At 41.1% G+C, this 15,361-nt stretch overlaps 2 protein-coding genes across 4 annotated transcripts in view; one reads left to right on the forward strand and one right to left on the reverse strand.

Moving 5' to 3' along the window:
• On the forward strand, nucleotides 1-10,089 carry Hel89B (histone acetyltransferase 1). The gene is made up of 15 exons (XM_012375743.2): nucleotides 1-738; nucleotides 1,276-1,336; nucleotides 1,656-1,903; nucleotides 1,998-2,356; nucleotides 2,494-2,848; nucleotides 2,935-3,557; nucleotides 3,621-4,396; nucleotides 4,488-5,034; nucleotides 5,183-5,477; nucleotides 5,669-5,964; nucleotides 6,049-6,362; nucleotides 7,004-7,754; nucleotides 7,824-8,093; nucleotides 8,424-9,035; nucleotides 9,442-10,089. The coding sequence occupies exons 2-15, from the start codon at nucleotides 1,326-1,328 to the stop codon at nucleotides 9,646-9,648; spliced, it is 5,664 nt and encodes a 1,887-aa protein (XP_012231166.2). The 5' UTR covers nucleotides 1-738; nucleotides 1,276-1,325; the 3' UTR covers nucleotides 9,649-10,089.
• Agps (alkyldihydroxyacetonephosphate synthase) overlaps nucleotides 9,430-15,361 on the reverse strand; it is a 17,877-nt gene continuing 11,945 nt past the window's right edge. For all 3 annotated transcript variants that reach the window (XM_012375739.2, XM_012375738.2, XM_067356300.1), the window contains exons 4-6: nucleotides 13,502-13,790; nucleotides 11,719-12,028; nucleotides 9,430-11,508 (exon numbers count right to left, since the gene is read on the reverse strand). In XM_012375739.2, the coding sequence (XP_012231162.1) occupies nucleotides 10,735-11,508; nucleotides 11,719-12,028; nucleotides 13,502-13,790 (1,373 nt within the window). In that variant the 3' untranslated portion in view covers nucleotides 9,430-10,734. The remainder of the gene's footprint in view (nucleotides 11,509-11,718; nucleotides 12,029-13,501; nucleotides 13,791-15,361) is intronic.

The following is a 15,361-nucleotide window of genomic DNA, read 5'->3' on the forward strand; positions in this document are numbered from 1 at the left end:
TGAAACAGTGGCGGCGCTAGAATTCTTTATTTATAAAATGTTTGATAATAATCGATATATATATATATATGTGTGTGTGTGTGTGTGTGTGTGTGTGTGTGTGTAAATGTATATATTTCCTTTAAAAATCCCAAATTAATATTAAAATTTATTACATAATTAACAATTTCATCTTTGAAAATTAAATGCCGATATTTGAAGGTAGATAAAGAAACGATAGATCACTTATCACTAAAATCAATTTATTTATAATTTTTGTTCTAAGAATAGAACGCTGATCACTTAGAGATCAAGATAAGCCACGGCCACGTAAATCCATCGTCAGCGGCGCCGCCGATCCGCAGGAGGTCCGCAGTGGGCTGAACCGATTGAGTTCGCGAAGACGCACATAGGGCGAGTCGTCCTGGGCGACTCGTCTCGTGCATCGCACACGCGTACCCTCACATTATTATTGAACGTTGGATAACGGCAATTGGCGGATCAGTGAGTGACATGCGCGTGGCCGGCCAATGGGAGTGAAACCAGGGGACAAAACTCAGGTTCCCCAGCAATATGGCTGGCAGTATAAATTTGATGCTTGTAACATGAGTTTCTCTCCGAGAAATTTGACAACCGTAAGTGTAGTTTTGCGTTACGTGCGGCGTGATGTGACTTACGCGTGCCCGGCACGCTGGGAAACGGCAATGCAGGTTGGCTGAGGTCGGAACGAGACAGTCTGAACGCTCCTTATGTGAACAGGTATATGATTCGCACGTTGCCCATCGTCTCCGACGACCACACGCTCATTCTGTCCATATTGCGCTTGAACCGACGCGCTGTTACTTCACACGCGTCTCGCTCGGTCGCGAACCACAAGCGTAACGCGTATTTATTATAACAAGCCGTATATGATATTGCACGATGATCGAACAACACGTCATCCTCCTCGTTAGACCTCGTCATTTCCACCTCATTCTTCTTTCTCCTTCGTTTCTCCAGACTGGCCAGACTCGGGCGTCCTCGCTATTCGCATCTATGATAATCGGTTTGCCACAACTCCTCTCTTCCGGTGGGAGATAATTTTTATATCGCTTCTCATTGTCAGAAAGGGACGACTCACTACTTTTTTATACAGTCGGAGAATAAGACTGACCTTATAAATTATTTGGAAGACAATTTGAATATTCATAAGAATTAGTATTGCAAAACATGATTCGTGAAAGACCTCTGATACTCTTTCTAAAAACAAAGGAAGACAAATGAAGGAATAAATGTTTACTATTGTTTTGATTTAAGGTATTTTTAGATCATCTATTGAACAAAAAAAATTATACGCTGGCATCACCATGTCATCAAGGTAAATTGGCAGGAAATTTACTGTCTTAGTATACTTTAATGTGCAAAGTTTCGTAAGAATTTAATACTTTGAATATATAAATGTTCAACATAGATTACTTTCAAAATTGTAGTTTAATTGAGAGAAATAAAATTGTTTTCATATAAAGATCCGTTTTCAACTATTAAAATATAAATATACCAAAATATGATTAATTTTCAAAATTAATCTTCTTGAAAACAAAATCTTATATTCGAAGCGTTTTATTCTGTTGATATGTTACGTATTATTTATAGTAATTTTTATATCATGCTGTATAACTTCTAATTTACTTCCATAGATTGGATAGATTATTTATATTGCTGGAAACGGGAACAAATGCAGTTACCAAAAGAGCAGCTGCACAACAGTTGGGAGAAGCGCAGAGATTACACCCTCATGATCTGCATCATCTATTGGCGAGAGTCTCGACTCTGCTGAAATCCCCACAATGGGACACTCGAGTGTCAGCAGCCCACGCTGTGCAGGCTATACTTACCCAAGTTCCACCGTGGGACCCAGACCCCATGAAAAAAGAAAGCTCCACAGGTAATATCAAACTCTTCCATTAATTAATATTTATATTTCCCAAAAGTTGAGAATTTTGGAAAAATCTAATCGCACAATGGCATTGAATCAACAGATGAATCAGAAGTGAAGAAATGCAGAACTTCCACCAAATTGAGTTTGGAGTCCTTCGATATGGATAAAGTTCTAGCTCGTAGCTCACATCTCACTGGGTCGGAGGGCAGTGAATACGATTTGACTATATCAGAGGGAGAGCAACTATCGGTTCCCAATCAACAGGAGAAGCTAGCCGCAAAGCTGGGTTTTCATCCACGTCTGATGGGTGTCGACACTGCTGATTTGTTTTCCGTTGAGGATTTCACGCCAATGGTGCAAGCGTCCAGTATGACACAAGCCGGTACAATGCCTGTAAGCGAAACTTTGAAACAGCCGGAAGGCTTAAGTAGAAGAGAAATGAACAGAGCGAAACGCAAGGTACTATTGCACTTTCAATCTTTTTTTTTTATTATAGTTTGCTTGCAAACTGATAAAGGCTTTTGAAATTATTTTATTGCCTTTATATTAGTTGCAAATTTTAAAATCCAAATATTATTTGTACCTTAATGATGTAGGCACGTCAATCAGTGACGAAGCAGCGATCACGCGAACCGGACGATCATCGCGCCAACGATGACCATTCGAATTCGATGAATGTTCAGTCGCCGGTGAACGATATCGGTGAGCCTGCGTTCAAAAAATTAATATTAGAGGAAACGATCTCATCGGACACTGGACCAAAGTGCAGCACACCAAGCGAGCAGGTGTGCGGAGTGCCAGATGGAACTGGATGTTGGCCAGATTCGGTTATACATTGGCCTTTAGAAGCTTTCGCGGAGAGCCTCTGTCAAGATTTGTTCAGTCAGAAGTGGGAAGTGCGTCACGGCGCGGCAACGGCTTTAAGAGAACTCATAAGGCTCCATGGAAAAGGTGCGTTACCATGTTTATTGACATGTATATTTTTTTCTTTGTTTTTTGTAGTAATGTTAAAGTACTAAATGTCTCCGAATTTACAGGAGCAGGCAAGTCCAGAGATCAAACTCTGGAAGAAATGCAAGAAAGCCATTATCAATGGATAATCGACGCTGCTCTAAGATTATTGTGCGTGCTGGGCCTCGATCGATTCGGAGACTTCGTTTCTGACCAGGTTGTCGCGCCGGTGCGAGAAACGTGCGCCCAAGCACTGGGATCGCTGTTCAAATTAGTGTCCGGCGGGTCGCGCGCCAAAGATACAAACAAAATGTTATTCGGAATACTTTCCCTAATAATGAAACTCTTGGGACACGACGAGTGGGAAGCCCGACATGGCGCGCTCCTCGCACTGAAATATTTACTAGCCGTACGAGACGATTTATTGGACGAGGTGTTGCCGAAGGTCTTTCCTACCATTATACAAGGATTGTCCGATCCTGTGGACGATGTGGGCGCGGCTGCCGCAAGTGCACTTATACCAGTGGCTTATGCTCTCCCGCGATTATTGAAGCCAGCAGCGCTGGAAGCGATCGTGGTACGCCTCTGGCAATTGTTAAAGGAACAGGACGATCTAGCTGCGGCTTGTAACAGTTTCATGGGTCTCTTGGCCGCGATACTTTCGCTGCCAGCAGCACGCGCCTGTTTGGCGCCGCAGCCGCTATCGCAGGTAATGCGTATATTTTTAATAAAGTTTCGAGGAACGATTAAATTAACGGTCGTTTTTGTTTAGGTATTGCCACGCTTATGGCCGTTCCTCAGCCACTCGAGCTCGAGCGTGCGCAAAGCCACGCTGCAAACGCTGCAGACCTTGACCGGGGACGACGGCAGGCACACCGAGGACAAGAAGGAACGGTGGGGCGAGGGCGGCGGTGTGGTCCTGCAGGAAGCGCTGTGGCATGTGTTTCAGTGCGTGCTAATCGAACATATTGCCGTGATACAGGACGTGGCCGAGCGTGTCTGGGAGAATCTAGTCGTACAGAGTGATCTCGAATTATTGCTACACGCGGCATGCCCTCATGTCAGCACGTGGCTCTGCCTCGCCATGCAGCCGGAACATGTGCCATTCAATCCGACTCTGTTAATGACGGTCGCGAACCCCACGAAGGGCGTAAAGAATAATCAAACGGTTGCCTACTGCGACGCGCAATCGGACTCTAGCAATAACAGCGGCGGGAATAGTAATGCGAATACGAAATCGTTGTCCGAGCTGAAGGTGTACATCGGCGGGATCGAAACGGTGGCGCTGAACGTGCGGAAGGCGAACGTAGTGCAGGCTCGTTGTCGAGCGTCTCGTATGTTGGGATTGCTGTCGCACTACGTGGTGCAGCCGGCGCCGGGCGTCGTTTACACACCGGACATGCCCAGCCCGGCGCTCTGTTACGCCAAGGTGTTGCTGGCGCATCTCAATTCGCGATCGGCGCTGCAGCGCACCGTCGTGGGACTCACGATGTCTCATTGGGCGACGGTGGATTCCCTGAAGCCGCCCGCGACACCAGACATACTCAGGTAACGAGCGATGCGAGTTTTTCACGAAAGCGAAGAGAAACAAATGTTGCGTGCATTTACGTTAACCAGAGATATTTCTTATTTTTTAAAGGGACAAACTGTTGGCTTGTTTGAACGAATGTACATACTACGATGAAATCGCGACCTCTTTCACGAAATTATTGCACCAAAGTCGGGATTACAACGCGACCCTGAAACATTATAAATTGCCAGTGCCGGTCGACGTGGATTCATCCGGCGTGATGACTCTTGATCAGATCACGGTACTCGTTGGAAAAACGATAACCGCTCTTTGCGCCGCAGGAAGTGGAGCTGGAAATAATAGCGGCAATCAGATCAAATTGAAACCTAAGTTACTAGAGAGCCTGGAGGAAAGGAGGCGAGCGCTAAAGATCGGAGCGGCCACGACGGCGGCGGAACAACAATCCTGGCATATTATGTCAATGGCCGCGCTCGCTGGCGCGGCCACGATGTTACACTGCCTTCCTCAAGCTCCGCAGCCGCTTAATCCGTTGGTGAAACCGCTGATGGAAGCTGTAAAACGCGAGGAAAATGAAGAACTGCAAAAACTGGCTGCGAAGCATTTGTCTTGTTTGATTGAACTGTGCGTCGACAGAAAACCCTCTCCAAACGCAAAGGTTTGCATAAAAATCATATATACATATTTAGTGAAGTTGATTGATAAATTGATGAAAAATGAATTATTACTCCAAACAAATATATCAAAAATATTCCAAACTATAAAAATTCGTTACTGCAAAATATTAAATAATTTGTCTGTTGCAGATTTCCACCAATCTGTGTACGTTCTTGTGTTCCGACATTGAATTCACGCCGCGCGTATGTTGCGCCGGCGACGCTGACGTTTACGACGGAATACTTACTTTGAATAATAGACAGAAACAAGCTGAAAGAATAGCGTATAATCGTGGTGCTGGCACCGGGGTCGGCGGTGGCAGAGGTCCCGGTCGACCGCCGACAACGGAAATACCCTTGGAAGAGTTACTGGCTTGCGAAGAACCGGAAGCCAAAGCCGCCAGAACACGTCGCCGCGGAGCCACATTAGCATTGACAGCTATAGGTATGCGACAGCAGTGCTTAATATATCCATTTGGATGCGCATGAATTAAAATCAATTAACATTTAACTTGGACCTTTGACTCGAGTGAAGAGAAAATCGGATAAATCTTTCTTAAACGTGTAATTAATTTTAATACGTAGAATGATGGTTCTGTTAACTTTATTTTTAAAAATAATCTTATATTCTTAAAGCTACTCTTCTCGGTGCTCAATTGCCGGTTCGTCTACCTCAGCTGTGGGATTTGATTTTGCCGAGTATACTAAAAGACGCAAACTGGCAGGATAAGGTACAAGAGGAGGAAGGAAATCAATTGATCTTCGGCTTGCAAGTGTTGGAGATTATGGCGCCGAGCTTGGACAAGTCCCTCTTGCCGCCTGTGCTGGAGTGTCTGCCGCGTTTGTGCATTCTATTAGCGCATCCGTACAAAGCCGTCAGGCATATGACATCACGATGTATAGCTACGCTAGCCAGTTTAAATACGGAGAAGGTTAATGTTTAAACTATGTCGAAGGCACTCGCGCAAATTGATCAATGCGATTACGATGAACGTAATGGAAAATGTTTCTTTCAGACAATGATACACATAAGGCATAGCGTCATACCGCTTCTGGAAACGACCGGCGGTGAGAAAAAATGTTCCTCAGGCAAAATGGCACCGAATGAGGTCGATTCGATACGCCAGGGAGCCGCGGAGGCTCTGACTTGCATCGTCGAAACATTGGGCGTCCACGTGGTGCCGTACGCTGTACTCTTTATGGTGCCTTTACTCGGACGTATGAGCGATCAGAATCAAGCTGTAAGATTAGCCTGCAGCGCGACATTCGCCACACTTGTCCAACTGTTACCGCTGGATCCCGGCTCACTCGCGGATCCGCCGGATTTAGTGTATGTTATATAAGATTTTATATAAGATAACAGGCACATTTGGTGCGCACGACAATATTTCTTGAAGATTATTTCAGTTTCTGAAAATTGGAAGAACAGACAACAATGTTTCAATCTATTAACTTTATTAATCTTCAGAGAATGTTTTTTTTTTTTTTTTTTTTTTTTTTTTACAAAGATTGCGCTCTAGAAAACCACGTATTAAATTTTTTAGTTTTTTTTTTCTATAAAAGTAAAAAATTTTAAAACAAAAATTTTTCAAAAATTAGAATATATATATATATAAAATTTACATAACTCGTTTTAAAATATGATATTACTTTTTAATGTTCTACTTTCTTAAGATTAATTTAATAAATGACGCAACAACAGTTATTGAATATTGATATCGAGTATTAATATTCAACGACTGTTATTGCATTTAAAGTGTCGATGTTCAAAGTTCAGTATTTCATTGCCGAGATATTATTATAAATGTCACGTTACCTCTTAGTTTTTTGTGTTTCATTAATTTTAACCTATAAAATGTATACGGGACACTTTAAAGTATTTCAACAAGATATTTTTTTCCCACTTGTGCTCGTTAGCGGAAACTCGCATAACACATACGAATTATTCTCACAATATATATAATATTGCAGACAAGAGAAGGCACAGGAGCGAAAGTTCCTCGATCAGCTCATAAATCCCCGTAATATCCCCGACACGGAGCTGCCGGTTCCCGTAGCCGCTGAGCTACGCTCTTACCAACGTCAGGGCTTGAATTGGCTCAACTTTCTAAATCGCTACCACCTGCACGGAGTTCTGTGCGACGATATGGGTCTCGGAAAAACGCTGCAAACTCTCTGCATCCTGGCGCTGGACCACCATCGCAATTTACAAACACCAACCAGCCTAGTGGTGTGCCCGCCGACTCTCACCGGTCACTGGGTGTACGAAGCCGAGAAGTTCTTCAAGGCGCAGGATCTGTCAGTCATCCAGTACGCCGGCACGCCGCTGGAGCGCGACAAACTGCGTTCCCGCGTGCTGAATTATCGGCTCGTGATCGCGAGTTACGACATCGTGCGCAAGGACATCGAATTCTTCGAGGCGCACCAATGGAATTACTGCGTGCTCGACGAGGGCCACGTGATAAAAAACGGCAAGACGAAGAACGCCAAGGCGGCGAAGCGGCTGCACGCTAATCACAGGCTCATCCTGTCCGGCACACCTGTGCAAAACAACGTACTCGAATTGTGGTCTCTGTTCGACTTTCTGATGCCGGGCTTCCTCGGCAGCGAGAAACAATTCGCCGCCAAGTATTCTCGTCCCATTCTAGCCTGCAGAGAACCGAAGGCAGGGCCGAAGGAGCAGGAAGCCGGCGCTTTGGCCATGGAGGCTCTTCATCGACAGGTAGAGCTTGTGTGCCACAAATTTTCTTCCCCAAATGTATCTCGACTTGACTTGGAAAAATGATTACAGGTACTGCCGTTCTTGCTGAGGCGGAACAAGGAAGATGTGCTACAGGATCTGCCGCCCAAAATCACGCAGGATTATTACTGCGATTTGTCGCCTCTGCAACGTCTACTTTACGAAGACTTCCGTACTCGTCATACGGCAACGCTCACCACCGGCTCTTCGTCTTCGAGCGATCTTCAAACTGGCCACGTATTCGAGGCGTTACGATACTTACGCAACGTGTGTAATCACCCTAAATTGGTGTTGAAACAACAACATCCGTTATATCAAACGGTACGTATATAGAAATGTGTTAACAAACACAAATACTATTTAAAAAAAATTATTTATGTCAAGATATTAAATTCTCCAATTTCTTCAGTTATTTGCAGCGAATTCACAGTTGATTCGCACATTAAAATGCATATATAATCGCGAGATACTCAATATAATTTATCATTTTACGTTTATATTTGCTAAAATATATTATTATGAATCATATTTTCACAATTAGACGAAAGTCTTCAGTCTGGATCGGTGCGACCGAGTTTGTTATTATTTTTTTGCAACGCATTATGCATTCGGATTTTCGATAGCTAATCAATCTCCATGCAACATTTTCAGGTATGTGACATGTTGAAGCAGCAACAAAATACTCTGGCGGACATCGAGCACAGCGCCAAGTTGCCTGCTCTCAAGCAACTGTTGCTGGATTGCGGCATCGGACAGCAGGCGCGTAATTCCTCCGCCGTCACAGAAAACTCTCAGGAGCAGCAGTTGGTCAGCCAGCATCGCGCTCTAATTTTCTGCCAGCTGAAGGCGATGCTGGATATCGTGGAGAACGATTTGCTGCGCGCGCATTTGCCGACGGTCACTTACCTACGTCTCGACGGTAGCATACCAGCGGCTCAGAGGCACTCCGTCGTGGCGCGCTTCAACGCCGATCCGTCGATCGACGTTCTTCTGCTGACCACTCAGGTCGGCGGTATCGGATTGAACCTAACGGGCGCCGACACCGTCATATTCGTGGAGCACGACTGGAACCCGATGAAAGATCTCCAAGCGATGGACCGCGCGCATCGTATAGGTCAGAAGAAAGTAGTGAATGTGTACCGCTTGATCAGCAGATCGACAGTGGAGGAGAAAATCATGGGGCTGCAGAAGTTTAAGCTTCTCACCGCGAACACAGTAATATCGACGGACAACGCCGCTCTGGAGACCATGGCTACCGATCAGGTAATTAATCTTTAGACGCACCCCAACATCTTGAAATCAGCAGATTATGTATTAAACATATATCTGATTGAGAAGTTTTCCAATTTTTTCAATTCTATTTTTATAGAAAAAAACTGAAAAGCTTTATGAATAACCGAACAAAGAAGCGAATAGTTCCATGAAATGCATTCGTCATCTATTAATATTCCCATTATGATTCACTTTCTAAAATCATGAGCTTGCAAAACATACTGATTTTTAATAAATATTATATGGATGACGAATGTACTCTATAATTGAAATTATCCGCTTCTCTTTTGTTTTCTTAAAGTAAAATCTTTGTGATTTACAAAAAAACTTTAAAACTTAAATATTTGACTCGTTTCTGAAAAACTTGCGAGATGTACAATCGATATGATCTGTCCAGTTGTTAGATTTATTCTTGTTGGATAACGAAAAAGAGAAGAGGCAACCGGATCATCACGATGACGCCGCTTTGTCGAAGTTACCTGGCCTACCGGGAATTAGCCGTTCTGTACTGGATATCCTGCCTGAGCTTTGGGAACAGCAACAATATGACGACGAATACGATCTCGACTCATTTTTGTCCACACTGAAGGCTGATAGCCAGTAAGCTCGTACCTCGTTAAATCAATGAACGTAGATTATAAAATTTGAGAAGTTTATCGCGTGTCATGTAGCTTGAGGTTGGCACATCAAGTAGGCATGTTGTAGATTCGGTTGTTAACTTTTAGTTGTGTGCGAGGCGATAATCTTCGAAAGTTCATAAGGCATCGCCGAGTGGCCGAAGATGACAATTGACGTAATTTACATACTACGTAAAAAAAAAGGCCACCACTGATTAACTAAAAGTTAACTAGCCTTGTCGCGCTCTAACAGGCGCTTTCTTGCTAAGTGCTAGCGATAAGGGAAATGACATTATACGTGGTACCTAAGCTCAGATAACTGGTATGATAGCCGATAGAGAATAGATTAAGGTATATCTTGTGTATCTTTAGTTATAATAATTTATAAAAATGCCGATATAATTACACAATTCCACATTTGTACCAAACGACGCCATGGTGCATAATTATTTATAATGTATACTAGTCTCTTTCTCTCTCTTTCTCTTTTTCTACACCATCATACGAGTCAGTAAACGACAATACCAGTTGCCTCAATCGCTATCTACGTGCGTTCACATACTCAAATCATTATTCTTTAACCACAGTAGCGATACTCCGTTAATAATATTTGTTAGCATTTTATCGAGAAGCGCACCAGCCGGGGATAATTCTAACGAAAGTTTACAAAATACTACAGCTTTCGATTGAAATCATACGAACTGAATTTATTGCAATCATTGCAAACAATTAGCTTTCCAATGATTTAATTTATTTTAATATATGACTTTACGATAAATCTTTAATACATCAATATTTTCTTTCACTTTTTTTAGAAACAAATAATTTTTTTGCAAAAGCATATAAAAGTATAAGCATATCATATTTTATTTTTCATTCTTAGCGATGTATAAAATATTTTTTAAAAATTGAACACAATTATGAACATGTAGAAATCGGCTAGCTAGATACGTGCTTGCATATATCACGGGCGTGTATCTTGAAGGATTAAAATACCGGCAAATATCACTAACGAAGTAACTAACTCTACAGGTTTCCCAGTGCTACACTACCATACGACTTCACGAACCGATTCACAATTTTGATTTGTACCCTGAAACGATATTACCAGCCGCGAATATATTATACGGATCTAAATGCGCCTTAGTTGCCTGATAAAGCGAAACACCCACTTCGCCGACGGCCTCGGGATAAAACGACGCACGTATCTTTCCCACTCCGTGATGATGCGAGAGGGATCCGCCGCTCGCTAGTATCTCCTCCCGCGCCGCATGCTCGATGGCTTCGTAAGTCTCGACGGGTTTCTCCAGGCCTATGCAGCTAATCGCCATATAAAAGTACACGCAGCAACCAGCATCGTAGGTTTGCGTGACGCGGCAGGAAACGAAATATCTGGGAACATTATGCGCCTGGCAGTCCCTGGCCACGCGAGACTTGACATTTCTGCACAGCGACAACGTGCGATTCCAAGAAACGGACGTCTCGAACGATTCCGCTAATATGTTGAACTCGAGTGCCAAGTCGCGGATGTACGCTATCACGAACGTCAGCATGTATCCACGTTCACCGTTCGTCCCGCCCGCCGCTACGCCCCCGTACTTCTGGGCTATCTTGTAAATTTTCTGCTCCTGCGCGGTGACCTCCGCCGCCACGTCGCCCTCCATCAGCAGCGTGGCCACGCACATCTCATCCCATCGGAAACCCTTTATTCTAGTGATGTACATTTGTTTCAGTCCTTGCAATATCGAGCCGCCCCATCCGGATTCCGGGCGTAGAGTCTGTCCCATTTGAAATTGCTCATTGTCCATTAAGCGTATGCTGGCGGGCTGACATCGTTCCTTCGCAATCTGTACATACATATTCATAACGTAATTAAAGTACCTCTCCTCTCGAATTTTACGAGACGGATCGCGTTCCTTTGTTACTTCGCGACAGCGGCCGTCTCTCGCTGCTTTCTTTCGTCGCGTGTTGCGCAAACGTTAGCAAAGAAACGCGGTTCTCTTACGGTCGGGTGTGAAGAACGTCATTGAAGAAAAGTCAATACGAAAGGTACACACCTCACGTAACGCTTGGACGCCACTTTGGAAATTCGGGAACGCAATACTGCCGTATTTCACCGTTCGCGGTAACGGTCTTATCTTCAACACGACCTCCGTGACGACGCCCAGGGTGCCCTCGCTGCCGAGAATCACGTGATCGAAATTCGGCCCACAAGACGTGCGTGGCACCAGACTGCCTTTTTCCAAAGTGATGACGGGATCCTCTGTTCTGCCTGTGACCATTCGCACCTGCACGACCAAATCCTCGATGTTGCCGTACCTGTTCTTTTTCATACCGCTCGCCCTAGTCGCCACCCATCCACCTAAACTGTTCGAGACAAACCAATTTTCAGTTTCCGTGCATTCGCAAATTTTTTTTTTGGGGGGGGGGGACTTAAATCACTGATTGTCATCCAGAACTGGATTCAAGACTCAATTTACCTTGCATATGCAGCTTGTGTAAATCTTTGAACGATGTTAAATATGGACTTGCAATATGGAATATGCATATCTCTTTCTACACGAAGTCAACTCTTCAAGAGCATTCATAGATTTTGTATTTTGACTATGGCGTGTTCTATATTTAAAGTATGATATTTTATAAAATTGCAAATCTTTTTTGTGTACAAATTCTATTTCACGCTCTACAATTAGGATAGATTTACTATATTTTGACTAATCTTGATTATCATAGAAGAACGTAAATGTATTGCAAAATCATATAATATGGATTGTAGTCTACAACTTTCCTGGTACATTAAAAATATTAATTTTTTTTACTAAACACTTATATTTAATTTAAAAGAATACACGTTCTATTACAACATATTAGATGAGAACGATGAGAATGTTGTGTGTTTGCTTTTCATATTAGACATTTATATAATTTGTACTCTGAATTAAAAGAGATATTGCGTTCTAAAATAAATGTAATCAGAAAATACGTTTAACACAAAAAATTATAATCGTATATATATTTATATATATATATAAAATCGCAAATAATTATTTAATATATCGTATTGATGATAATTATGATGATAATCATGATGATAATCATGATGATAATTACGATGATAATTATGATTATAATTATGATATTATAATTTAACTAATTTCGTCATTACACAAAATTTTATACAAGATTTTACTAATTGGCGTTTATCATTCTAGATTAACATTGCGTGCAATGAAAAAACGTGTTGCATGCAATGTTAATCCGGAATACTTTTTTTATTATTGCGATTCTACGGCTAAATGTGTGTTTTGTATTTCACCTTTTGAAAATGTTTATTACACATCCACACACACATACACTCATATTATTATTATATATCTTGATAAATAAAATTAATTTTATACGAAATGCAATCTTATTTTATGTAAAAATCCAAGAAAGACAACTAAATTCTAACTGAATTTGTATCGAGAGTTATTTTTACATTATTTAGAGATTAATGCAATTTATTTTTATATTAACGCAAACAAGTAAATAATATTCTAATTTGAAAGAGAATTTACTTATTTAAAAAATAGAACATAAATAAATTAAGTCAATTCTTTGTGATACAAGCCAATAAATGTGTAATGCATAAATCATATATTAATTAAATGTTAATTTATACCACGAGTCAGTATATATTATTTAGTGAAAGAAATAGTGAAAGAAAAATAATAAAAGAAATTAATTATAAATTTACTGTAAGTCGTTCTATTTTGTCATAGCACAATTTCACTGTATCATGCATTAATATAAAAACATAATTTTTTAGATTCAGAGAGAATTTGTAAATGCGTGTACCTGGAAAATTCATAGGAGTCAGGCTCGTGGCCACACGTAAATCCTTCAAGGCGAAGTAATCGCTCGAGATCCTGGCCAATAATGCCCGATTCGCAGCATACCAACAGATTGTCCCTGTCTATCCATAATATCCGATTCATCTGCGACGTATCTAACGAGATTATTGTTCGCCGTTCATTCGATGGACAACCTGCCGCGCGGCTGACACTGGTTCCGCCACCGAAAGGTATACAGACGGCCCCATAGCGTGTGCATATATTGACAATCTTGACAACGTCGTCATGAGATTCTGAAAGTATGAATATTAATGGAGGATGCTTTGCATAATAAATGTTTTCACAAATAGACAAAAGAGTAAACTATACATTCTCATTAATACGCGATGTAAAATGTACATTGTGTAATTCAATTGCGCACGTGAACATTAAAATAAATAATAAAAAAACAGACGTCATCCGGATTGAGTGTCCGTCCTCGGAACTATCTAATCAGAAGAATTTATATTGGATTATCAGTGCGTTATTTCTGTAAAACATTTTTATTGCATACAGCAGTTTCACGATTTACGTTTAACATGTCGAGCATTGGAATAAACGATAATATTGACGATCGCTTAAGTTTTTTAAATTTTTGCATATCTACAAAACCTTTTAAAAACACGTAACATAATAAAAGTGTTTGATAGAAGCTAATTAAAGTAGTATTTAGGAAATTAAGCGGTGAATTACACACGAGTTATGTAAAAATAGAAGGTAAACAGATGGTCGTTAAATCGTATTAAAAATTAAATCAGAGAAACGCATCAATTTGCATTAATTAAATTTGAAATAACAACTTAGTTGTAGCTAGGAAAGAGGCGCCTTAAAGATTCGCATTGATAAAATTAATCTAAAAACTTGCGCAATAATTTTTATAGAACTAACACTGAACAATGAATTTATTGCTACATGTGTACATTACAGAGACATTACACGCATGTCTCTAACTCAAGCTGAAGTATTATTCGTATCACTCAAGTAATTGCTGCGGCAATTACATTGCAGATGGTAATAATAACGGAGTAACCTTAGCATTGTTCCACAAATTGTAGACTTATAAACACAAGTTTCCGGAAAATTGTGCGTAAAAAATACTTCTATTTGCAATTTTTTTTTTCAAATTGTCAAGATTAAATTATGACATCCGCGTGGATCGTCACAACAGATGTCCTTGCACAACTCAGGCGCACATTTTTCCACGATCACGAAGTTCGCTCGCGTACGTGAGAAATAAATTACAACAATTTTGAAAATGATACACAGTTTAATCGAACACTAACTCGAAGGACATTAAATAAGAATATAATTTACTTATATATTTTGCAACATCCGTTACAACATACCGTTACCGTGTTTTCTCGAATTCGAGATCAATGCTCTCGACTTATTGTCATCCTCTTAATTATATTTTGCCATGCCTGTCTTTACTCGTCAATCAGTATTGATTTTCTCGGCGGTTTATGTCGATATCGCGATCGCCAAGTACAGCTGATTGGTACGACACGGGCACAACAATAAATGCTACGTTAAATAATTGTAATCCCTCCACACTTATCATCTTCGATTAATTAATGCTCGTATTACCGTCCGACAAAACCGGATCAGAGTTGCTCTGAGCCGAAAACATTGGAATCTATGTGAGACTGCCTTTAAGATTTGAAAATCTTCTCTACATTTTTAATTGAATTGATTTAATTGTATGATTCCCTTTTACAGAAATTTTTCTATTTATTTTATTTCGTCAAAATATTAATACAAAAAATGGAGCAGAGGAATACTCTGCATATAAAAATATTTTTATAAAATTTCTTAATCGAGATAT

This window comes from Linepithema humile, chromosome 5, assembly GCF_040581485.1.
Source record: "Linepithema humile isolate Giens D197 chromosome 5, Lhum_UNIL_v1.0, whole genome shotgun sequence".
Taxonomy (NCBI): domain Eukaryota; kingdom Metazoa; phylum Arthropoda; class Insecta; order Hymenoptera; family Formicidae; genus Linepithema; species Linepithema humile.